The sequence below is a fragment of the Papio anubis genome, chromosome 10, assembly GCF_008728515.1.
Source record: "Papio anubis isolate 15944 chromosome 10, Panubis1.0, whole genome shotgun sequence".
In the NCBI taxonomy this organism is placed as follows: Eukaryota; Metazoa; Chordata; class Mammalia; order Primates; family Cercopithecidae; genus Papio; species Papio anubis.
This window is the reverse complement of record NC_044985.1, coordinates 56274774-56299987: the sequence shown is the minus strand read 5'-3', so window position 1 is coordinate 56299987 and position 25214 is coordinate 56274774. Positions and strand designations below refer to the sequence as shown.

At 38.2% G+C, this 25214-nt stretch overlaps 1 protein-coding gene across 10 annotated transcripts in view; it reads right to left on the bottom strand.

Moving 5' to 3' along the window:
* Positions 1-25214, bottom strand: part of PDK1 (pyruvate dehydrogenase kinase 1) — a 70348-nt gene that overhangs the window by 27575 nt on the left and 17559 nt on the right. For 7 of the 10 annotated variants that reach the window (XR_001893389.3, XR_635511.4, XR_635509.3 and 4 more), the window contains 3 exons: positions 12353-12463; positions 7788-7901; positions 4525-4720 (listed from right to left, as the gene is read on the bottom strand). Coding sequence is in view for 2 of the 10 variants with exons in the window: in XM_003907613.5 (XP_003907662.1) it covers positions 4580-4720; positions 7788-7901; positions 12353-12463 (366 nt within the window). In the remaining 8 variants the exon portion in view is untranslated. Of the gene's footprint in view, positions 1-1729; positions 4740-7787; positions 7902-12352; positions 12464-25214 lie in introns of those variants that run through there. The other 3 variants (XM_003907613.5, XM_021923716.2, XR_004176562.1) reach the window with 3 other exon arrangements.

Sequence of the window (25214 nt, the reverse complement as noted above, 5' to 3'; positions counted from 1 at the left end):
AGCCCATTTATAAAAACCCTGACATTTTTACTACAACTTGGCAACCTGCTCGGGACCCCTCTCTGTAACAGAGAGCTGTTCTTTCCTTTTGCCTATTAAACCGCTCCAAACTGTGTGTCTGCGACCTCCATTTCCTTGGCCGTGAAACCAAGAACCTTGGTATTTACCCCAGACGAGGCTGCTTCACAATTACAGGTGCCTACTACATACTGGGCATTATGGAGATACTGAGAGTAGAGTACAGTTTTGGACAAATAATTTCACACCATACTGTATTTTCATGCAATACTGTAACTGTAGAACTGTGTATTAAGTGTTTTCATACAGTACTATAACTGTTACATTCTGAATCCCATAATGAGAGACATCTAAGTACAAAACCATGGCAAGAATACTGTGGCTTTTTATATTTGAGTCAAACTTAAAAGTGTCCTGGCTTCATAAACTGTTTCCAAAAAAAACCTTCTCAGCATTTTTAACTTATAAGTAGATGGCAACACTTTAATCAAAACAACAAAATTTCTGATATTATCTGTGACAAATGCAGGAAGTGTACTTCCACTCTCAAAAAATACCCTGAATGAACACAACCCTCACGTGGAAGTTTATTTTACTGGGGTGAAACTATATTTTTGCTAAATAATCTCTAATTTAACAAAGTAAAAGATAGCTGTCACAATTCCCAATATAAACAAGAGCTTTTCCAAGTCAACCAAAAAGAGTAGAGTTTTGCACCAAAAACTGACAATCTTGTCTTTTGCTATTAAAAACCTACGGTTAGCAATTGCTAAAGAACTGTGGAGACTTTAGAAAGAGGGGGGTGGTACATATGTTCAATTCTTTTTTCCAAACATGTCAATAGAACAGAAGGCGCAGTACTTTATGAATGCCAGAACTAAGCAAACTAGTGATTTGCTTTTTTTAACATGGAAAAAATCCTTCACACAGTATTAATTATATTATTTTTCAAGTGCATTGGGTTTGACTGTAAGAAAATTAATTATTGGGGCCAAAAATTAATCAGACATGATTAAAAGTTCCTCCAGCAAAAGTCATGTTTGCAAACTACCTAACTCAACCATGATTACCCATATGTAGATACTTCACACTTACATCACAATTAAAGACATAAACTGAAATTGGTTGGCTGTTTTTTGGCTTCCTCTGATTAGTCATTCACAGGGCAACAGTGTGACCTTAAAACTAACAGTTTCCCCAGCTCTTTACCTCTGGAGTTCTGTTATGGAACTTCTTGGCTTCAACAATGAAGGGAAATTGTGGTGCCTATATCCCATCAGTTAGAAATAGGATAGGAATTTATAGGAGTTTAGTTCTGCCATTCAGCTGGTACAAGCAGAGGGTAATAATGCTGGTTAAATTAAGACTTTTTTTTTTTTTTTTTTTTACAGTTATACTGTGGAAAGTTATTCAAATTTCAAATTTATTTACAGTGTTTGAAAAGCACACAACAGAAGATCTTCATTTATGCAACAAGTCAATCATCTGTGGTATGTATGGAAAATAAAAATCTAGGGTAAGTCAAATATACAAACTCTACCTCTTGCTTTCTCTATTAGAATATACACATTGGAAATCTAAGTTCCAAACAGTTCCTCTCTACTGAATAGTGAAATTTAGTGCAAGCCCCCTAACTATCAATTTTTTGGATGCTTACAAAATGTTGAGCCTTGATGGTGGAAGAGGACTCTATTTAAAAGAGATGATCATATTTTTAAAAGGCTAAATTGACTCAGTTTATTTTCAAAATAAGGGTTGATCCATGTTTTCAGTTTATTGTCGTACAGAAAACATTTTATAAAATAATAAGGTAGACTTCCACTTCAACATATTCACGTAAAAACATCACAGTGCAAGAAAGTGATCACAATTAAGCATGAAGACATCAAAGGCCCGCCAGTATTTTAACTACAGAGCAGAATATTCTTGCTGTCCCTTCCTAGAAAATGTTGGCACATTCATTAACTGCTCAGGTTACAAAAATCACTTCGTGTCCACTTCTTGTCCTTCAATATATTTTCATAACTACACTGTGTTACATTAATGCTGGTGGACAAAATAGCTCCTGTAAAATCTAAAAACCTTTCAGGTAGCACAAGGATTTAAAACCAACTAGGAGAAAGCTCTCCCAGAATATTTTTGTATGTAATTTTCTGTCCATTACCACAATAACAGAGTAAAAAGATGTTTTACCTTAAAAAATAAGCTAAAGGAAAAAATTTCATTTTTCCTTTAAAACATTTCTTAGCTTTTAAATAGAGAGAAAAAGTTTTAATTTTCTTGAGGGAGGAGAATATTTCATAAGTAAAAACATCAAATGTTGTACAAATGTTTCATTTAGGAAACAAATACTTAGATTCAAAGGATTCTAAAACATTTCATCATTATAAGAAAACTGTAATTTAAAGCTAAAAAATTGTAATACATCAAACTAATATACATTACTCATTAACATGTTCCATTGTTTTTCACAAAATCCATAATTAAGGAATAGTGGGTTAGGTGAGACATTTTCCCCAACATTTGGTCAGATTAGCTAAGAAGCTCTGGGCAAAGGATGCCTACTCTGAATCAGGATCTTGGCCTCTTAAATGAGGGCACTGGACTAACTGCCTATTCACTAACTGCCTCTAATCCACACATTTATCACAATTGTTCATCTTACATAATCCTTCCAAGGATGAAGTGTTTCAACTCAATGGATTTTCCAGACAAAGCTCTCCCGTTTAAGTGGCAAAACTCTTCTTTAAACTTTAAAATTTTTACTTTAAAATGTTATGTCCACTGTATTTTCCTGCCACCTTAAAAGATGTTGAGGGGTAACTAACAACAAGTCTCTAAATGACACAGTCTCCTGGACTTGCCAGCTGATGACAGGATCTGCAGATACACCTCAGGGTCTGCTCCGACTCTGAGCAACTCTGGGCCACACTGAGTGAGAAAGACAATGATACCACCTACACTGCATCGCTTTGTTTCAAAGACCAATAGAGTTATAATATATCAAAGTGTTTGTAAAGTACAAATTACCATACGAATGCAAAGGACTGCTCTAATAAACCTAAGCAAACTTCTCCCTGATAACAAAATTTGGATAATTTTAGAAAATATATGTTGTTTGTCAAGACTTGTGCAATAGGCCACGTGTGGTGGTTCACGCCTATAATCCCAGCACTTTCAGACTCAGGCAGGAGGATTTCTTGAGCTCAGGAGTTCAACACTAGCCTGGGAACATACCGAGATCTCATCTCTACAAGAAATAAAAAAAATTAGCTGGGTGTGGTAATGCACAACTGTAGTTCCAGCTATATAGGAGGCTGAGGTAGAAGGATTACTTGAGCCCAGAAGATTGAGGCTGCAGTGAGCCTTGATCATGCCACTGCACTCCATCCTGGGCAAAAGAGCGAGACCCTGTCTCAAAAAAAAAAAAAGAAAAAAGAAAAAAGAAAAAAGAAAAAGAGAAAGAAAAAAGACTTGAGCAATGATGGCTCTGATGCTTTGGTTACCTGGCATTTTGTTCTTCTGCTTCTAATTGCACCAGGTGTGGGATTCAGTTTCTGTCTTCTCGAGTCTATAAATCTGGCTTTAAATAGGTGGAAACCAAAACCTACAGATGTTACTTTAGTAAATGCTGTGTCATCACTACTTACTTTGAAAGAGTGGTTCCCAACCTAGGGTAGGCATCAGACTCACCTAGGAAGCATTTTTAAAAGTGAGATTTCTAGGCTCTAGTCCTAGGGATTCTGATTCAGTATATCTGGAGTAGGACGCAGAAAAACTCCATTTTTTTCCAAAAGCTTTCTAGGTAATCTCAACAAGCAATCAGTTCAGTTTTGGAGATATATTACTTTGCCCTCAATTTCTTCTCTATTTTAGTAGCTGCTAGTATGTTTGTTTTCAGTATAAAAATTTCTCCTTGCATTAATCACAAGTACACTTAGAACAGACGGCCCATGATTTTGGCATAGATCCACAGAGAGATAGTCATTACATTTCTTTACAATAAAATTTTAAAATGATGAATTAACCTCATAGCTAAGACAATGCACATAGACGCCGAATGGTGGCTGGTTCTGTGATTACAGGGCAACTGTTTTCTGCTTTACTTGTAGTCAGTCACTGATAAACATGAAGACCATATTACTACCGAATAAAGATGGCAGAACTCCTCCAAATAACAGGAAGATGGCTAACCAGCTAATCACTATTATTTAGAAAATGTTTCTAGCAAACAAAGTATTTTTTTTAAAAAAAACTAGTTTCCTATAGAAACCCAAAGATTTCCACACTTCTGAAGTCTACCACAAAGCAAAAAGTTGACCAAAACTACAGTTGTTTAAAAATATGTTCAATTACTGTGAAATATAAGTGTAAAATAGGTGTGATTTCATCCTTTAGGAGGTTTAATGGGCACAAATGGAATTCAGTTTCCATTTTTTCTACTCAAATAGTTTTGTGAAAACGACAAATGAAGTATTTGGTATAATATAGTTCTGAACACCATACCTTCCAAATTTAATATAAAAGCCACATTTGGATTTTCCGGATGTCCCAAGTGTGTCTAGGCACTGCGGAATGTCGTCATGTCTTTGGGTTCTCTGCTGGGGACGCACCAGTCATCAGCCTCGTGGTTGGTGTTGTAATGCTTCCAGGCAGCTTTGTTATACACTGGGAGTCTTTCTATTGAGTCTGTTGACAAAGCCTGAAAAAAAAAACAAAACCTAAGACCTATTAAGTCTGGCATTTTTTAGAATTCATTATTTGAGAAAATACAGAATGGTAAAAAGGTTATGACAAATTAGATAACATTCTATTAGTATCTTATTAATCCTTATACCACCTAACTATACTTTTAAATGGTTATGTATATTTGAAACATCTTATTTATTAAATCTATGGCACTGACTGATGTGCAGGTTGACTGAGTTTGTTGCTTACAGTAGTTCCCAGCCATCCTGGAAGCTGCTGTATTGAAATTTTACACAAAACATGACCCAGATCAGAGTTGGCAAACTGAAGAAGTTGGTTAAATGTAAAAACATACAAATCAATATATGTATCTTAATATATGTATATAAAATTAATGAACTCTATTTTAATTATTTACTAGAAGAAATAGTTTTTTTTTTTTTTCAGTATAGTCACTGTGCTTTAAAAAAACTCATCACAAGCCAGGCACAGTGGCTTATGCCTATAATCCCAGTGCTTTGGGAAGCTTACACAGGAAGATTGCTTGAGCCCAGGAGTTGGAGACCAGCCTGGGCAACATAGCAAGATCCTGTCTCTACACAAAATAAAAATATCAGCTAGACATGGTGGCACATGAGTGTAGTCCTAACTACTTGGGAGACTGAGAGAGGAGGATCACTTGAAGCCCAGGGGTTCAAGGCTGTAGTGAACTGTGACTGTACCACTGCACTCTGGCCTGGCAACACAGCAAGACATTGTCTCTATAAATACATAAAAATTTTAAAACTCATTATAACATTATTAATAAATATAAATCTATGTCTAAGGCATCTTGGCTTTTTTGTGAACATTTCTTGGCCCTGGGTTTGAACCTGCGTCTTCTAAAGCCTCCAATTTCAGTCACTGTGCACAAGATTGCTGCATCATGCATTATTTCATGTTTTCAATATATTATTACCATTAATTCTCCATTGTATTTCCTGAAAGTCACTGGAACCCGAGATAAACTACATTTCTGGTTATCTTCTTCAAGTTAGGATTTTTCAGTAGTATTTCCACCCCAGGCCAAAGGCATTTCCTAAGATGCGGAACATCCTGAACCAGAAAATCTCATTCTGATAAGGCTAAAGTATTTTTTTTTTTTTTTTGAGACGGAGTCTCGCTCTGTTGCCCAGGCTGGAGTGCAGTGGCGCAATCCCCACTCACTGCAAGCTCCGCCCCCCGGGTTCACGCCATTCTCCTGCCTCAGCCTTCCGTGTAGCTGGGACTACAGGCACCCGCCACCGCGCCCGGCTAATTTTTTGTATTTTTAGTAGAGATGGGATTTCACAGTATGAGCCAGGATGGTCTCGATCTCCTGACCTCGTGATCCGCCCGCTTCGGCCTCCCAAAGTGCTGGGATTACAGGCGTGAGCCACCACGCCCGGCACTAAAGTCTTTGATGTTGACAATTTTAATGATTCTCTAAGACTTCTTGTCTTCTATTTTCTCTAAGGTAGAACTAAAAACCTTTCACCTCCATATTCTCTCTAAATATTCCAGAATTTCTTGATCTATAGGCTAGATCAAGCTTGTCCAATCCATGGCCCACAGGCAGCCCAAGAAGGCTTTGAATGAAGCTCAACACATTTGTAAACTTTCTTAAAACATTATGAGATTTTTTTTTTTGCAATTTTTTTTTTAAGTTCATCAGCTATCGTTAGTGTATTCTATGTGTGGCCCAAAACAGTTGTTCTTCCAATATGGCCCAGGGAAGCCATAAGACTGGACACTCCTGGGCTAGATCAAAATGTTATATTTCGTCATAAAAATACTGCATTGGGCCAGGCACAGTGTCCACGCCTGTAATCCCAGCACTTTGGGAGGCCAAGGCAAGTGATCACCTGAGGTCAGGAGTTCAAGATCAGCCTGGCCAACATGGTAAAACCCCATCTTTACTAAAAATACAAACATTAGGCACCTGTAGTCCCAGCTACTTGGGAGGCTGAGGCAGAACAGCTTGAACCCGGGAGGCGGAGATTGCAGTAAGCCAGGATCATGCCACTGCACTCCAGCTTAGGTGACAGAGCAAGACTCCGTCCAGAAAAAAAAAAAAAATTGTATTGATGTTGCCCTTTTTCCTCACAATTGACATGGTTAAAAAAACAAACAAAAAATACCATCTGGAAAGAATTTAGTCTTTTCAGATTTTTCCAATATAAATTCTTCAACATTTTCTATAAAACAGATGCCATCTAGTGGCCAGAACAAGAAACTAGAGTCACTAAATCAGGCATGAACAGTCACCAGTTAGCCGAAGAAGGGGAACGATGGAACCTAGTGTTTTCCCAACCATGTAAAAATGTATGGATCCCTCCTTAATGCATTGAACACTCCAGGCAAGCAAACTAAGTGCTTCTGTGTCCATCGGGTAAGCTATATGCTTACCAAGAGTCACTTGTGCTTGTTCCCAAATCTGTTTGTACAGTTCTGTCATTATAATTACAAAATATATTATATTAGCAAAGAACAAAAAAGGGAATGTTTCTTTGAAAACTAAGATGAATGTTTTGGAAAGACTCCTGAAGGAAAGTCACATAAAACTTGCTGTCAAATCAGTCAGGAGGTATCTGTAAAGGACAGCATAAAAGTCCAAAAAGAGTATGCACTTGTTTGTTTAAAGAAACTAAAATGATGCACTGTCAGTACAGCTTTTGCAAAAAAGACAATGTGACACTCCTATCTGCAGACCCATATACAAAGAAAAGGCCTTGGCAGTACATCAAAAGTTTGGTATATCAATGTTCATTCATGTGTTTTATGTTAAAATTAAACTTGTATGATATATAACTTATGATTCTCTACTTGAACCCAATTTTTTTCCTATTAATAGCCAGAGTCCTGATCACTCCAGTATACAAATCTCTTTCCCCATAGTTGAGGGGGTCATCTATCAAAATTGGTGAGAACCCAGGCAAAAAACCATAATCTTTTTTCTATGTAAACAGCATGTGGTAGAGTTAAATTTCATTACAGTTAAGTATGGGCATCTATTCTTATCATCAAAAGAAATATTAAATCAAGAAGACTACAGCTATTACCTTAATGTAGATAACTGCATCTGTCCCGTAACCCTCTAGGGAATACAACTTCAGGTCTCCTTGGAAGTATTGTGCGTAAAGACGTGATATGGGCAATCCATAACCAAAACCAGCCTGTTTGATGAGAAAAACAAAATTCTATTCAGAGAGCCACACACTGAAATACTTTTCTAATTAAGATAGATGCCACTGAGGCTTTCAGAGCCTACATCTGAGAGATGCATTATATTTAATATAATTAATATTTAAGCATTAATGATTAAGCTGAGGTTTACTCGAGTACTGTATCAGCTAACTTCCCTCTGGTCATTTAAAACTCTTTATTCTTTCTATAAAATGACTTGTGGTTGGTCTGGAAAAAGCATATTGCTTTTCCTTGCTGCCTGCTTGATCGTATTGTGTTCGGAATTGGTTCCTTCCGGTGGGTTCTTGGTCTGCGGACTTCTCCAGGAGAGGGGAGAAGAGCAGCATAAGTGGCTGGCAGAGGCAGGGACCAGCAGAAAAGAAAGAGAGAAAGAGACAGAAAGTCAGAGAGAGAGAGAAAGGAAGAGAGAGACAAACAAGGAGTCAGAGAGAAAGAAAGAAAAAGACAAAGTCAAAGAGACAGGAGGAGACAGAGACAAAGAGGAAGTCAGAGAGAAAGACACAGAAAGTCAAAGAGAGAGGAAGAGACAAAGAGAGAGTCAGAAAGAGACAAAGAAGTCAAAGAGAAAGAGAGATAGTAGCAAAGAAAAAACAGTATACCCTATTCCTTTACAAGCCAGGGTAAATTTAAAACCTATAATTGGTAATTGAAGGTCTTCTCTGTAACCCTATAATACTCCAATACCACCTTGTTGTCCATGTAAACAAGGGCATAGCCTGAAAGCACTGAGGCCACTGACAACCCATAGCTTTCCTATCAAAAATCCTTAACCCAGCGGGTTTCCTAACAGGGGATCTAAATCTGAAGGTCCGACCACACAAAGGAGGAACTCCCTTCAGGACAGGACGATAGATGTTTCCTCCCAGGCGATTAAGGGAAAAAGACACAATGGGTATTCAGTAAGTGATAAGGAAACTCTTGTAAAAGCAGAGTTAGGAAAATTGCCTAATATTCGGTCTGCTCAAATGTGAGCGCTTAAGGTAGTTACAGAATCAGGAAGGAGCCATCTATACCAATTTTAAGTTAATATGGACTGAACAAGATCTTATTAATAGGAAAGAATAATTGAAATCCCAAACTTACAAGGTTTCAATAAAAGTAAAGTTTGCTAAAAGCTAACAGTGTAACATATATTATCCTAACTTCTAATCTCATGGAAATCAGACCCTATCAGTGCTCCTCAAAGCTCAAGTCCCTCAGCGCAGGGCCATACAACTAATACCCATTTTACAGGGTTAGAAATGGCCACTGCTACAGGAACCGGAATATCCAGTTTATCTACTTCATTATCCTACTACCACAAACACTCAAAGGATTTCTCAGACAGTTTGCAAGAAATAACAAAATCTATCCTTACTCTACAATCCCAAATACTCTCTTTAGCAGCAGCGACTCTCCAAAACCGCCAAGGCCTAGACCTCCTCACTGCTGAGAATGGAGGACTCCGCACCTTCTTAGGGGAAGAGTGTTGTTTTTACACTAACCCATCAGGCATAGACCGAGATGTCACCCGGTGTTTACAGGAAAAGTATTCTGAAATCAGACAACGCCTTTCAAACTCTTATATCAACCTCTGGCATTGGGCAACATGGTTTCTCCCCTTTCTAGGTCCTGTGACAGCCATCTTGCTATTACTCACCTTCAGGCCCTGTATTTTTAACTTCCTTGTCAAATTTGTTTCCTCTAGAATCAAGGCCATCAAGCTACAGATGGTCTTACAAATGGAACCCCAAATGAGCTCAACTAACAACTTCTACTGAGGACCCCTGGACTGACCCACTGGCCCTTTCACTGACCTAAAGAGCTCCCCGCTGGAGGCCACTACACTGCAGGGCCCCTTCTTCGTCCCTGTCCAGCAGGAAGTAGCTACAGCAGTCATTGCCCAATTCCCAACAGCAGTTAGAGTGTCCTGTTTAGAGCGGGGATTGAGAGGTGAAGCTGGCTGGGCTTCTGGGTCCACTGATGGAATTACCCCATGTGCTATCACCATCCGAAAGCAGGCTGCCGTGTTCCTACTACAATCCCTGTCAGGGTTGGAGGGCAGACCTGAAAGACGGGGTGAAAGTAAACCCTTCCAGCATGGGCGGTGGCAAAAAGTGGCTGGCTTGTTAAAGATTCGGAAAGATCAAAACTGAGTGAAGGATGAGAAGGAGGTCTGGAAGAGAGATGTGTGGATGTTCCTCTCTGGACTTGCAGTGTAAAGCTAGCCTATCCATGCAAAGACCCACCAGAAGGTATCCACAGGGAAGAAGCCTTTAGTAACCAGGTGGACAAGAAAGCCACTCCTGTGGGCATCTGCTGGCCTTTTGCCAGCTACCCTACTGCCTGCTGACTGGGACCATCTACAAAGTGAGGTCAGCAGAAAGGAGGCTCTGCAAGAAATTAGTAACATTCTTAGCCTTGTTAAGGGCATGCAGATGTATGGGGGAGCCTGTTCAGGTCAAGTCTCTTGTTTTCTTAAAAATTCACATACATTTTATATCCTAAAATAACAAACACTTACATGGCATTTACCATGAGCTAGGCACTATAAAGAGCATTTTTACATATATCAACTCACTGAATTCTCACAATAACTCCATTTTTCTAACTGGGGAAACTTTGGCCTTCAGAGGTCAATAATTTTCCCAAGGCTGCACATCTAAGATGCAGCAGTATCAGAAATGGAATCAAAGAGTTTAGATCCAGAGTCTGGACTAGCTCACTATGCCACTCTCTAAAAAAATTCTACAATATTCGTTTACTACAAAAACAGCAGCTCCTGTCTCTCCCTCTACTTTTTAGCATAAAACTAGACTTATGAAAAGATGCTCATGTTTATCATCTGACATTGTCTGTCTGCCCCTTGATATATGGATGCCAACTCCTGGAAGCCATGTATCTCAACTGGAAAAGGACATTACTAGAGCAAGCATTTCAACTATAGTACAGCTGTAGCCATAGAATTTGTGGTATGCATCTGGTAAAACTGAGAGGTGAAGTCGGCTGGGCTTCTGGATTGGGTGGGGACTTGGGGAACTTTTCTGTTTAGCTAAGGATTGTAAACGCACCAATCAGCACTCTGTGTCTAGCTAAAGGTTTGTAAACGCACCAATCAGCACTCTGTCAAAATGAACCAATCAGCTCTCTGTAAAACAGACCAATCAGCTCTCTGTAAAATGGACCAATTAGCTCTCTGTAAAATGGACCAACCAGCAGGATGTGGGTGGGGCCAAATAAGGGAATAAAAGCAGGCCACCCAAGCCAGCAACAGCAACCCACTGGGGTCCCCCCTTCCACACTGTGGAAGCTTTGTTCTTTGCTCTTCACAATAAATCTTGCTGCTGCTCACTCTCCGGGTCCGCACTACCTTTATGAGCTGTAACACTCACTGCACAGGTCTGCAGCTTCACTCCTGAAGCCAGCGAGACCACGAACCCACCAGGAGAACAAACAACTCCCGACGTACTGCCTTTATGAGCTTTAACACTCACCACGAAGGTCTGCAGTTTCACTGCTAAAGCCAGTGAGACCACGAACGCACCGGGAGGAAGAAACTCCGGACACATCTGAACATCTGAAGAAACAACCTCTGGACACACCATCTTTAAGAACTGTAACACTCACCACGAGGGTCTGCGGCTTCACTCTTAAAGTCAGTGAGACCAAGAACCCACCAATTCCGGACACAAAACTATCAGAATAAAGTCCTAGTAACTTCCTAGGAAGGGGTCTAAAATAGATCTATCTTGTACTATATCCCATCATGTTACAGCATAATTCTACTGGAAATGTCAGAGAAGTTTCCAAGCCAAGAAGAATAGAGCTCTTCTAGAATTACAGACAAAATTTTGGCAACATACTTTCTGTGGGGGAGTTAGAACATAAAGATAAGGATGGAATCAATTCAAAAGTTGATCCTATTAAACCTGAAAATAGGTGGAACTAAGATTAATAAAAACACCATCAAAGAAATTATAATTTAAGCCCTCAGGTTGGTGATTGAACAGATCAGAATTTTAGTCTTATTTTTCAGTCTAGGATATGAGATCATTCTAATGACAAATACTTGAGAAAAAAGTAAACACTAAAAAGTAATTCAGTGTTGACCAAATACTGCTAAAACCAGTAATTTATTCCCCACATTAGAAATAATGTGGTTAACCACATTCTGAAAAAGGGTTTTACACAGGAAAACTACTGCTATGTCATGATCAAACGTTGTAACAAGAACTCCAGATCTCTGTCTCGTGCCCATTTCAGTTGAAAAAAAAAAAAGTGTTCTGAAGGTTGTTTAAATGTAGGGGAAAGTGTGCATTTCTAAGAGCTTCTTTCTTCCTTGTGGAGTACCCTACATGATGGCTTAACTTACTTATTTGGCAGCTAGAGCATGTGGAAGGCAATTGACAGAAACACACTTCACTATTTCTTGATAACATACCAGGGGCACCGCGCGGGAAGTCTCAACACGAGGTCTCGGTGCAGTTGAATACATGTAGTTGAAGAGTCTGTCAATTTTCCTCAGAGGAACACCACCTCCTCGGTCACTCATCTAAGATAAGAAAAGGATCATGCTCTATGCTCAAGTCCTCAAAACAGCAAAATATCAACACATACTCATAGCATCACAGTTTAACTGCTGGTGGGAGAGTGCTGCGTTTTTTGTTTTTTTTTTTTGTTTTGTGTTTTTTTTTTTTGAGATGGAGCCTTGCTCTGTCACCCAGGCTGGAGTGCGGTGGCACGAGCTCAGCTCACTGCAACCTCTGCCTCCCAGGTTCGTGCCATTCTCCTGCCTCAGCCTCCAGAGTAGCTGGAACTACAGTCCCCTGCCACCATGCCCAGCTAATTTTTTTGTTTTTGTTTTTTTTAGTCGAGACAGGGTTTCACCATGTTAGCCAGGATGGACTTATTTCCTGACCTCATGATCCACCCGCCTCGGCCTCCCAAAGTGCTGGGATCACAGGCATGAACCACCACACCTGGCTTGAGCGCTGCTTTTGAAAATGAATACAACACAATCCAAGTTGCCAATATAAGCATTTCCCTCGCTGCTGAACCCAACCCAACTCCTCTAATATGTGAAACTCTAATACATAAACTCCATCATAATACTGCTGTGGCTTTGTATATTGCCGGGAGTCTCATTAACAGTGCATTATAGCACAGAACTGGACACAAGTTAACCCTATCTTGTATGTAACTATAATTTGTTATTCCTTTCTGGTTGGCAGCGTGGTGACTAGAATCAAACATGCACACCTGTAATCCAGCACTTTGGGAGGCAGAGGCAGGTGAATCACTTGAAGTCAGGAGTTCAAGACCAGTTTGGCCGACAGAGCGAAATCCCATCTCTACTAAAAATATAACAATTAGCCAGGTGGCACATGCCTGTAGTCCCAGCTACTTGGGAGGCTGAGGCAGAAGAATTGCTTGAACCCAGGAGATGGAGGTCACAGTGAGCCAAGATCACACCACTGTACTCTAGCCTGGGCTACAGAGCAAGACTCCTTCTCAAAATAAATAAATAAAATAAAAATAATAAAAATGCAGGTATTAGGCTGGACGTGGTGATTCATGCTTGTAATCTCAGCACTTTGGGAGACTGAGACAAGAGAATCACTTGAAGCCAGGAGTTTGAGATCAGCCTGCACAACAGAGTTAAGACCCCATCGCTACAAAAAATTTTCTAAAATTAGCTGGGCATGGTGGCATACAATTGTGATCTCAGCTACTTGGGAGGCTGAGGAAGGAGGATCACTTGAGCCCAGGAGGTGGAGGCTATAGTGAGCTATGATTGCACCACTGCACTCCAGCCTGGGTGACAGAGTGAGCCACTGTCTCTAAATTTAAAAAAAAAAGAAAAAGAAGAAGAAATGCATATATTGGCTGGGTGTGGTGGCTCCCACATATAATCCCAACACTTTGGGAGGCCATAACAGGGGGATCACTTGGGCCCAGCAGTTCCAGACAAGCCTGTGCAATATAGTGAGACTCCATCTCTACAAAAAAACAAAACAAAACAAAAACAAAAACAAAAAAACTTTTAAATTAGCCAGATGTGGTAGTGCATGCCTGTAATCCCAACTACTTGGGAGGCTGAGGCAGGAGGATCACTTGAGCCCAGGACTTCGAGGCTGTAGTGAGCTATGATCTCATCACTGTACTCCAACCTGGGTGACAGAATAAAACCCTGCCTCTATTTAAAAAAAAAAAAAAAATGCATGTACCTTTCACACAACGTCACTTCCAGAAATTTATCCTAATAAGCAGAAAAGCATGCAAAGCATGTATGAGAACATCCATCATAGCTCTATGCAGAATACCTAAAACTAAACAACCTAAATAGGGGATTAGTTAAGTAAAAGAAAGTACATTCTAAAATAGGATATTGTTAACCATTAATTAGATATTATACAGAACTCTACATACTGGCTTAAGAGATCTTGTTAAGCAGGAAAAAAAAAACCCAGTTACAAAGAAGCATTTATAATACTTTGTAAAAATTCTACTATAAAAAGGTCTGAAATGATATATAATTTTATTGTCTGTAGAATGAGTAATTTTCTCTTCTTGTTTGGGGTTTTCAGATTCTGAATTTTCTTCACAATTACTTTAACAGGAAAAAAACAGTATAATTTTCATTTTCAGGGAGAAAAAAACAGAACCGCTACTTTGTGTTTGCGTCTACAAGCAATTTTACAGCCTAGAACCCCAAAACACTTTCTGATGTGTTTGTAAGGCATGTAGGTCTTTACATTTTTATATCATTTTTCAACTCAAACAGTATGGCAAATCAAATTTAGTAATTTATTTACGTATAATTTTTGTTTTCCTTCAAAGTTAACATGGACTTATTTTCCTAGCTAGTATCCAGCTTATATTCTCATCTACTATAGCCATTTTCCTTTGTCACAGAATCTGAATTGATTTTACTGCCTATAACAATACAGTTGTCATACACAAATCTGCTTTTAATTTATGTGTATATAAAATAGTACTGAATAATATGTATTAAAAGTCAATAGGCTGAATGGCTTATAGTTAAGTTCTTATATATTTAAAAATTTTTTAGGCCGGGCGCGGTGGCTCAAGCCTGTAATCCCAGCACTTTGGGAGGCCGAGACGGGCGGATCACGAGGTCAGGAGATCGAGACCATCCTGGTTAACACGGTGAAACCCCGTCTCTACTAAAAAATACAAAAAACTAGCCGGCCGGGGTGGCGGACGCCTGTAGTCCCAGCTACTCGGGAGGCGGAGGCAGGAGAATGGCCTGAACCCGGGAGGCGGGGCTTGCAGTGAGCTGAGATCCGGCCACTGCACTCCAGCCTGGGTGACAGCGCGAGACTCCGTCTCAAAAAAAAAAAAAAAAAAAAAAATTTTTACAGTATGTATATATTACCTTTATAATGGTAATTATGGAGATATTTTGATTTTTATAACTAAAAAATCTGCCTTGAAATCCCATTTAAAAATCTGCCTCTAATACATCTAAAATTAAGTAATTACGCTATCAAAGTATACAAGGCCTTTATTAGGAATTTGTGGCTGGGTGTGGTGGCTTACGCCTATAAATCCAGCACTTTGGGAGACCAAGGCGGGCGAATCACTTGAGGTCAGGAGTTCAAGACCAGCCTGGCCAACATGGCAAAACCCTGTCTCGACTGAAAATACAAAATTATCCAGGCATCATGGTGCACGCCTGTAATCTCAGCTACTTGGGAGGCTGAGGCACAAGAATCTCTTGAATCCAGGAGGAGGCTGCAGTGAGCCAAGGTTGTGCCACTGTACTCTAGCCTGGGTGACATGGCGAGACTCTGCTCAGTTTAAAAAAAAGAAAAAAAAGAAAAAAAAAACTTTTATGTAGCATGATGCTTGAAATTGCTCTTGGCCCTGTCAAGCAATTTATTTTAGTAAGATGAATAAAGAGCTCTGGGTATTTTGAGAAATTCAACAATTTGTTAATTATTCATCCTTTAATGATATGCTCTGCTTCACATTTGCTAGTAACATGAATAAGAAGTATGCACATTCTATAAATACATGAAGGGAGTAAAGAACATATTAGAATAGATATTGAGATAAAAAGGTAGACTTGAGTAAATTATTTTCTGGTTTTCCTTAACCTTTTGGCCAGGGAGACTGTAACAACCACCTGGCAAGTACAAAATAAGGAGCCATTTCCAGCCTCAGGCTGCATGGGAAAATAACAGGGGCTAAGCAGACAGGACAGAGAGGATGTGAGAAGCATCATCTTGCTAGAGGTTAAGGGGCAAACTAAGCCACAGGAATAGAGTTAGAAACTACAGTCAAAGCAGTACTTTGCTTTGCAGTCAACAATACAATAAACCGGAGCCAGTGGATTTTAAAGTAGGCGAAAGAGTTTCCAAAAGAGCAGCAATAGATTGGAGGATCCAAGTTCTTCAGGAAAAGGAAGGGAGGGAATAATGGTAGAGACAGACATTAAGTCTGTATATATTCAAGGCAAGAAGAATGGAACCTTTGATGACAAATGTATTGAAAGAGAGATGTGAAAACTAACACGAAACCCTATTAAGATAATGAGATAAGTATTGTCAACAGGAAGGCCAAGGAAGAGAAGTTCGCCAATTATTTTTAAAGTTTTCTCTTCAGCGCACAAAATCACCACGTCAATGTCATCTAACCAAGAGCTGCCATCCCTAACTTCCTGTTCCTAGTAACACTAGGCTCGCTAGGTTAATTCATGTGAATTCCAGGCCCAGACGAAATGAACCACTACTGACTAGATGACAGCTCTAAAGCCAGGACATTCAACCAACCGTGTATTCACCCAGAGTTCCTAAAGTTTCTCAGCCAACAGCATTTTCACTGTTAAGTTTGTAAAATCATCAACAGTAAATGAACCAAGACATTTCAATTTTAATTTAAATGACATGTAGGCCGGGCACTGTGGCTCACACCTGTAATCCCAGCACTTTGGGAGGCTGAGGCAGGCAGATCACTTGAGTTCAGGAGTTCAAGACCAGCCTGGCCAACATGGTGAAACTCCGTCTCTACTAAAAATACAAAAATTAGTCAGGTGTGGTGGCGCACGCCTGTAAATCCCTGCTACTCAGGAGGCTGAGACAGGAGAATTGCTTGAACCCGGGAAAGAGAGGTCGCAGTGAGCCGAGATTCTGCCACTGCACTCCAGCCTGGGTGACAGAGTAAGACTCCATCTATAAAAAAAAAAGACATGTGGCTGTAACACATAGGTTATTTATAGATTATATATTAAACACAGAATTGAAAGAGCAGCTAGGGCTGAAAGACAGAAACGACAACTTTTGTATAGGTTTTTAGCAGAAGGATAAAAGGTAAAAAAAGTCAATTAATTTGAATAAGCTAAAAAAAAAAATGGGAAAGAAAAAAAACCAAGCCTTGATTCTGAAAGTCTAGGGTAAGTAATGGGGATAAAAGCTCGAATGAAGAAAAAGCAAGAATTTAACATGTAAAGAGAGACTGCAAGAGGAGATGCCTTCATGTGACCTTGGATGTGAGGGGAGAAACAACAGGTGAAGGCAGAGCCTAATACAGACAGCACTTCTAGAACAGTCTTTTTGAGACCTTTACAAGCCTTTCTATTTTATTTTAAACAGCTTTATTCAAACATAATTAACATAGCAGGCTTCTAGAACAGTCTTTTTGAGACCGTTACAGGCGTATTTTATTTTAAACAGTTTTATTCAGATATAATTTACATAGCAGACTGGACGCAGTGGCTGATGCCTGTAATCCCAGCACTTTGGGAGGCGGAGGCAGACAGATCACTTGAGGTCAGCAGCTCGAGACCAGCCTGGCCAACATGGCAAAACCTCATTGCTACTAAAAATACAATAATTAGTCGGGTGTGGTGGCAGGCGCCTGTAGTCCCAGCCACTAGGGAGGCTGAGGCAGGAGAATCGCTTGAACCTGGGAGGCTTGCAGCGAGCTGAGATCATGCCACTGCACTCCAGCCTGGGCAACAGAGGGAGACTCCATCTCAAAAAAGATAAAAATAATTTACATACCATCTAATTTATTCACTTAAAGTATATAATTGAATGATTTTTAACATAGTCATAGATATGTGCAACCATTACCACAGTCAATTTTAGAATATATTCATCACCTCCAAAAGAAACCCTGGCTCCTTTAGTGGCCACATCCCTAGGCAACCACTAATCTACTTTCTGTCCCTATATATTTGCCAATTCTGGATATTTCATGTAAATAAAATCATATAATATGTGGCCTTTTGTGATTGGCTTCTTTTACTTAGCATAATGTCTTCAATGTTATAACAACCAGTTTGTAGCATATATGAGTATTTCAGTGCTTTGTGGCCAAATAATATTCCACTGTATGGGCACACCACATTTTGTTTATCCATTCATTAGCTGATAGATATTTGGGTTGTTTATACCTGTACACTATTGTGAATAGTGCCACTATAAGTATTTGTGTATAAGTTTTTGCCTAAATATTCTCAATCCTTTGAGGTATAGTCATAGGAGTGGGATTGCCGGGTCATTATGAATTTTTCTTTCCATCATAAAGACAGATTACCTAAGCGAAGCCCATCCACCAGCACAGAAGTAATCTCTTCTGAGAGTCTAAGAACTCAGTAAACCTTGATCCATGCAATGATAGATATTAGCAATAGAAATCAGCTGCAGACCAAAATGCTAAATAAAGCACTACTAATAGAAACAGAAAAAGGTATAAGAAAGAACATGCTGCAGCACAACTTAAGCCCCAAACCAGAAGACCAGTGGGTCTTTTCTTTTCTTTCTTTCGTTTTTTTTTTTTTTTTTTTTTTTGAGACTGAGTCTTGCTCTGTCACCCAGGCTGGAGTGCAGTGGCCAGATCTCAGGTCACTGCAAGCTCCGCCTCCCGGGTTCACACCATTCTCCTGCCTCAGCCTCCGGAGTAGCTGGGACTACAGGGCCGCCACCTCGCCTGGCTAGTTTTTTATATTTTTAGTAGAGACAGGGTTTCCCCGTGTTAGCCAGGATGGTCTCGATCTCCTGACCTCGTGATCCACCCATCTCGGCCTCCCAAAGTGCTGGGATTACAGGCTTGAGCCACCGTGCCCGGCCAGTGGGTCTTTTCTTGACTATATAAACCTTAATGGGCAAGTAGCTGACACATAAATAACCAAAAAATAGACACATTAGCATCTGAGCTTAAAAAAAACAAAAGTGATACATTCATATTGTTTTTACAGCAAACAGATGGCATTGCCATTTATTATTTGTGCCTAGCCCTTTAAAATGAACAACCAGGAGAGAAACAGACAAAAAGAAACTCAGGAAATGGACAATGCAGGGTGCAGAGGCAAATTAGTTTAAAAAAATAAAATATATATATATATATATATATATATATATATATATATAAATATCCTCAGAGCAATAAAATAAAACTAGAGCAGAATTCTAAAAAGGATTAATTTTAAAAATAAGAGTTCTTGGAAATTTGTAAGATAACAGAAATAAGAATTCAATAGAAGGGCTGGGAATTTGAAGTCAAGGAAATCTCACAGAATAGAATAAAAAGTTAAAGCAATGAAAAACAGGAGAAAAAAAGATTAAAAACAGGTAATGATGTCATGAAGCCCAACATCCTCCTAATATGACTATCAGAAAGAGACTAAACACACAGTGAAAAGGAAAATATCAAGAAAATAATGGGAAGTTCAAAGACCATAGCCCAATAAATAAGAAAAGGCCCACACCAAGTCACATCACTGAAATTTCAGAATACAGCTTAAAAAAAAAAAAAAAAGATGTTATAAAGTCCGGTTAAACAAAAGTAGACACCTAAAACTGGTCACATAAAAAGGAAGAGGAATTGTAATAAACGTTGTCTTCTCAAAAAGAACAGCAGGAGTGACATCAGCAAAAATAGGAGAGAAAGAACCTGCAAAAGTGTCTCCTCTATCAAAGCATCAAAAAAAAAAGAGGGGGGGGGTGGTGGCACAAAAATCATGAAGAATCAACTTTGACAGAATTCTGGAAATTAACTAAAGGCATGCAGCAATCTGGGGAACATTTATTAAAGTAAAACAACTGAATCCCTATAAGAACAGTAAGCATTTTAACTTGTTCCTATCCTGCTCCCCCTCCCTCCAATAAATATGCAATCAGAGTGAAACCAGCAGCCTGGTAGCCGCTGGGAATACTATTTATTTGACCTGACTCTGAGCTCCCCAGTACAAAAGTCTTTCACCCCACCCCCATCCCTGGAAACATCTGTCAAAAACAATTAGCAGTAACTGATTAATTTGAGGGCTGTAGGAGGCACTGGACAACAGCTAGGGCAAAGAATAAGGTTAAACAAAAAGCTTGACAGGAAGGTCTAGGGAATGAGATAGCCATAGGAGCTTTGAAAAACTCAGCTATCTCCTGGGAATCTGAAAGGCCATACTCATGCCCAGGGTCATGCTCAGGAAAGACATGAGAAGACCCTAAGCTCTCACCTCTAACTGCTCTATGCAAGCAGGACCTAAAGGTTAAGGCACAGTTGTCAACTGCCTGGTTGACAGTTGAAGATATTCTCCTAAACACTTCTCCTATACACACACAGAGTCCCCCGGCAAAGACTGGGAAACTTACTGATTCCACATATTTGAGGAAATCTCAGTCCAGTCATTAGCTGACTACTAAGCTAAATGAGCAGAGACTTCAGAGACCACACACAACAAATAACTCAAACTTAACAGAATTAACTCCAAAAAAAAAAAAATTACAAAACAATCACAAAAACAACCTTGGGGAGAGGGCAGTACCTGATCTCCAGAGCTGTCAAAATATATTATTTTAAATGTCTAGTTTTCTACAAAAATAACAAGATATGAAAAGAAACAAAAAAGTATTGCCCATACATAGGCAAGGAAAAATCAAGTCAATAAACTATACCTGAGTCAGTAAAGTCAGACTCTGTAAACAAACACTAAAGAACTAAAGTATGAGGATGTCTCAAAATAGAAAATTTTAAAGGATACAACAATAAAAGATATGGCAATAGAAATGATACGCATCAAGATTTGGCAAAGGTGAAAAAACATGATAGACATTATATAAGATAACTAAGTTGAAATTCTGGAGTTGAGAAGTACAATAAATGAAATGAAAATTTCACTAGAGGGGTTCAACAGTGTATTTGAGCATGTGAAAGAAAAGAATCAGTGATAGTGAAGACAGGTCAATTGAAATTATCCAGTCTGAGAAACAGAAAGAGAAATGACTCATCACATATTTGCAATATTCAATAAGATTGTAACAGCTGATTTCTCATCTAAAATCATGGAGGCTGGAAGGCAGTGAGGTAACATATTCCAAAGTGCTGAAAGAAAAAGACTATCAACAAGAATTCTACAACCAGCAAAACTATCCTTCAAAAATGAAGGAGAAATTAAGACATTTCCTGATAAGCAAAAACTGAGAGAGATCATCACTGGTAGACATACGCTATCAAGAAATACCAAAGGGAATCCTTCAGGATGAAACAAAAGGATACTAGACAATACATTGAATCCATGTGAAGAAATAAACAGTACCAGGAAAAGTAATTACAAAAGTAAGCATTAAGGATAATATGAGTATATTTTTTGTTTGTAACTCTTTTTGTGTCCTATCTGATTTAAAAGACAATTGCATAGAATAATTATACATCTCTGTAGACAGGCCCACAATGTACAAAAATGTACATTATATGACAATAACAGCACAAAGGATGGGTGGGGAGGGGCAAAGGCCTATTTAGGAGAAAAGTCATTGTGTATTATTTAAAGTAAATTGGTATTAATCTGAACTAGATATTAAATTAAGGTATTTATTGTAATCCCCAGGATAATCACTTAAAAAACTCAAAGAAATACAGTAACAAAAACAAGAATGAAATTAAAACAATGTAATACAAAGTATCATTTTAACAAAAGACTAATAAGGAAGAATAAAAAATGATATGACATATATTGAAGACAAAACGGCAAACATAAACCAAAATTACTGTTAATTACATTAATAGTAATTACATTAAATGTAATTGATCTGACATTCCAATTAAAAGGTGGACATTGGCAGAATGGTTTTAAATTCTAACTATATGCTAAAAAGAGACACATTTTAGACTGAAAGGCACAAAGAGGTTTAAATTAAAAGTCTGGAAAGATACACTATGAAAACAAAAACAAAAAGAGAGTTGGGATGGTTACACTAACTTCAAACAAAATATACTTTAAAGCAAAAATTGTTACAAGAGACAAAATAGAAGATTTTTAAATGATATAAGGTTAATAAACAAAAGATATAATTAAAAACATATATGTACTCAACAGAGCTCCAAAATACATGAAGCAAAATTGATAGAACTGAAGGGAGAAATAGACAATTCAACAATAATTGGAGACTTCAATACTCCACTTTCAACAATGGATCTAACAATTACAAGATTAACAAGGAAAGACAAGCTTGTACAACACTACAAACCAACCAAACCTAATAGCTATCTGTAGAACATTCAACAGCAGCAGAATGAACACTTCTCAAGTACACATGGAACATTCTCCAGGATAGACCCTATGTTAGGCCATAAAATGAATCTCAATAGATGTATACTTGAAATCATACAAAGTATGTTTCCAATCACAACAGAATGAAATTCAAATGATTAAGAGAAAACATGGGAAATTCACAAGGATGTGGCAATTAAAACCACCCACTCCTATTAACCAATGGAAAAAATCCAAATGGAAACTAGAGAATACTTTGAGATGAATGGAAATGAAAACAAAACATTAAAAACTTGTAAGATACAGATAAAGCAGTGCTTAGAGTAAAATTTACAGTTGTAAAATGTCTCAAATGAATAACCAAAACTTCCACCTTTAGAAACTAGAAAAACAGGAGCAAAATAACACCAAAGCAAGCAGAAGGAAGGAAATTATAATAAAGCCTAGAGTGCAACTAATGAAATACAGAATAGAAAAATGGAGAAAACCAATGACATTAAAAATTGGTTCTTTAGAAAGATTAACAAAATTGATAAATATTTAGCTATATTGACCAAGAAAAAAAAAAAGAAGACTCAAATTTATAAAACCAGGAGTGAAAGTGGGGACATCACTATCAATCTTACAAAAATAAAAAGGATTATTAGGGAATACTACGAACAATTGTGTGTAATAATTAGATAACCTAAATGAAACGGACAAATTACAATAAAAATACAAACTATTGACACAGCTTAGGAAGAAATGGACAATTTGAATAGATAGCAAATATATTATTTATATTTATTTATTTTATTATTATTATTTGACACAGAGTCTTGATCTGTCGTCCAGGCTAGAGTGCAATGGCACAATCTCAGCTCACCGCAACCTCTGCCGCCCGGGTTCAAGTGATTCTCCTGCCTCAGCCTCCCAAGTAGCTGGGATTACAGGCACATACCACTGTGCCTGGCTGATTTTTGTATTTTTAGTAGAGATGGAGTTTTGCCATGTTGGCCACTCTAGTCTCAAACTCCTGAGCTCAGGTGATCCACCTGCCTTGGCTTCCCAAAGTGCTAGGATTACAAGCATAAGCCACTGTGCCTGGCCTATTATTTATGTTTATAAATATCTATCCATAAATCTGAATAAATAACAAATAGAGATTTAACTAGTAATCAAAAATCTTCCCACAAAGACAATCTCAGGCCCAGAAGTCTTCACTGTTGTGTTCTACCAAACACTGACAGAATACCAATCCTTCAAAAACTCTTCCAAAATACAGAAAGAGAGGGAAATTCCCTACTCATTCTATAAGGCCAGTGTCATCCCGATACTAAAACTAAAACATCTCAAGAAACTACAGACCAATAAACATACCTTATGAACATCAATGTAAAAATCCTCAACAAAACAACATAAACCATAAAAAAATTGAGACTTATCCCAAGAATGCAAGGTTGGTTTGATGTAGAAAAAGCAATGTAATACACTACTTAATAGAACAAAGAACAAACCACACAATCATTTCAATCTCCACAGAAAGAGCACTTGACAAAATTGAATATCCTTTCATGATAAAAACACTCAAACTAAGAATAGAGGCAAACTTTCTCAATCTGATAAAGGGTATCTATGAAAAAAATCAGAGCTAACATCATACTTAATGGTGAAAGACAAGAAGTTATCCCCCTTAGGATCAGAAAAAAGACAAGGATGTTTCCTGTCAGCACTTCTATTCAACACTGCACTAGCCATACTTACATCTTTTTGCAGAGACACGATCATTTATATAGAAAATTCTAAGTAATCCACAAAAATTTATTCATGCTAATGAAGATATTTAGCAAGGATGCAGGATACAAGATCAGTACCAAAAAAATCAGTTATATTCCTATCCACTAGTAAAAAGCACTCCAAAAAATGGAATTAAGAGAACAATTCCATTATAATAGCATTAAAAATAATAAAATACTTAGGAATAAATTTAAAAGTCCAAGACTTGTACACTAAAAACCACAAAACATTATTGAAAGAAAGCAAAGAAGACCTATAAAGATGCCCTGTGTCATAAGTGTAAAGATGTCTTGTGTTCATGAATTAGAAGAGTTAATATTGTTAACTCTAAGATGGCAACACTTCCCAAATGATGCCCATCAAAATTCTAGTTGGCATTGTTTTTTGCAGAAATTGACAAGCTGATCCTAAAACCCATGGAAATGCGAGAACCCATAATAGCCAAAATAATCCTGAAAAAGAAGTTGTAGGACTCACACTTGCAAATTTCAAAACTTAAAGCTACAATAATTGAGGCAGGCGTTAAGTACTTGCATAATGAGAGATATATACATCAATGGAACAGAACTGAGAATCCAGAAATAAACCCCATACATTCACGAGCAATTGATTTTTGGCAAGGGTGACAGGGCAATTGAATGCGGAAAGAATAGGTTTTTCACAAATGGCACTGGGACAACTGGATATCCACATGCAAAAGAATGAAGATGAACCTTTACCTCAAACCATGTACAAAAATTAACTCAAAATGGATCAAAGACCTTAAATGTAAAAGCTAAAACTATAAAACTCTCAGAAACATAGGCATAAATTTTCAAGACTTTGGAGTAGGCAATGGCTTCTTAGACATAAGGCTGAAATCACATGCAATGTGAAAAAAACATTGAAAAATTTCAAAACTAAAAACTTTGGCTGGGTGTGGTGCCTCAAACCTGTAATCCCAGCACTTTGGGAGGCCAAGGTGGGAGGACTGCTTAAACTCAGGAGTTCGAGACCAGCCTGCGCAACATAG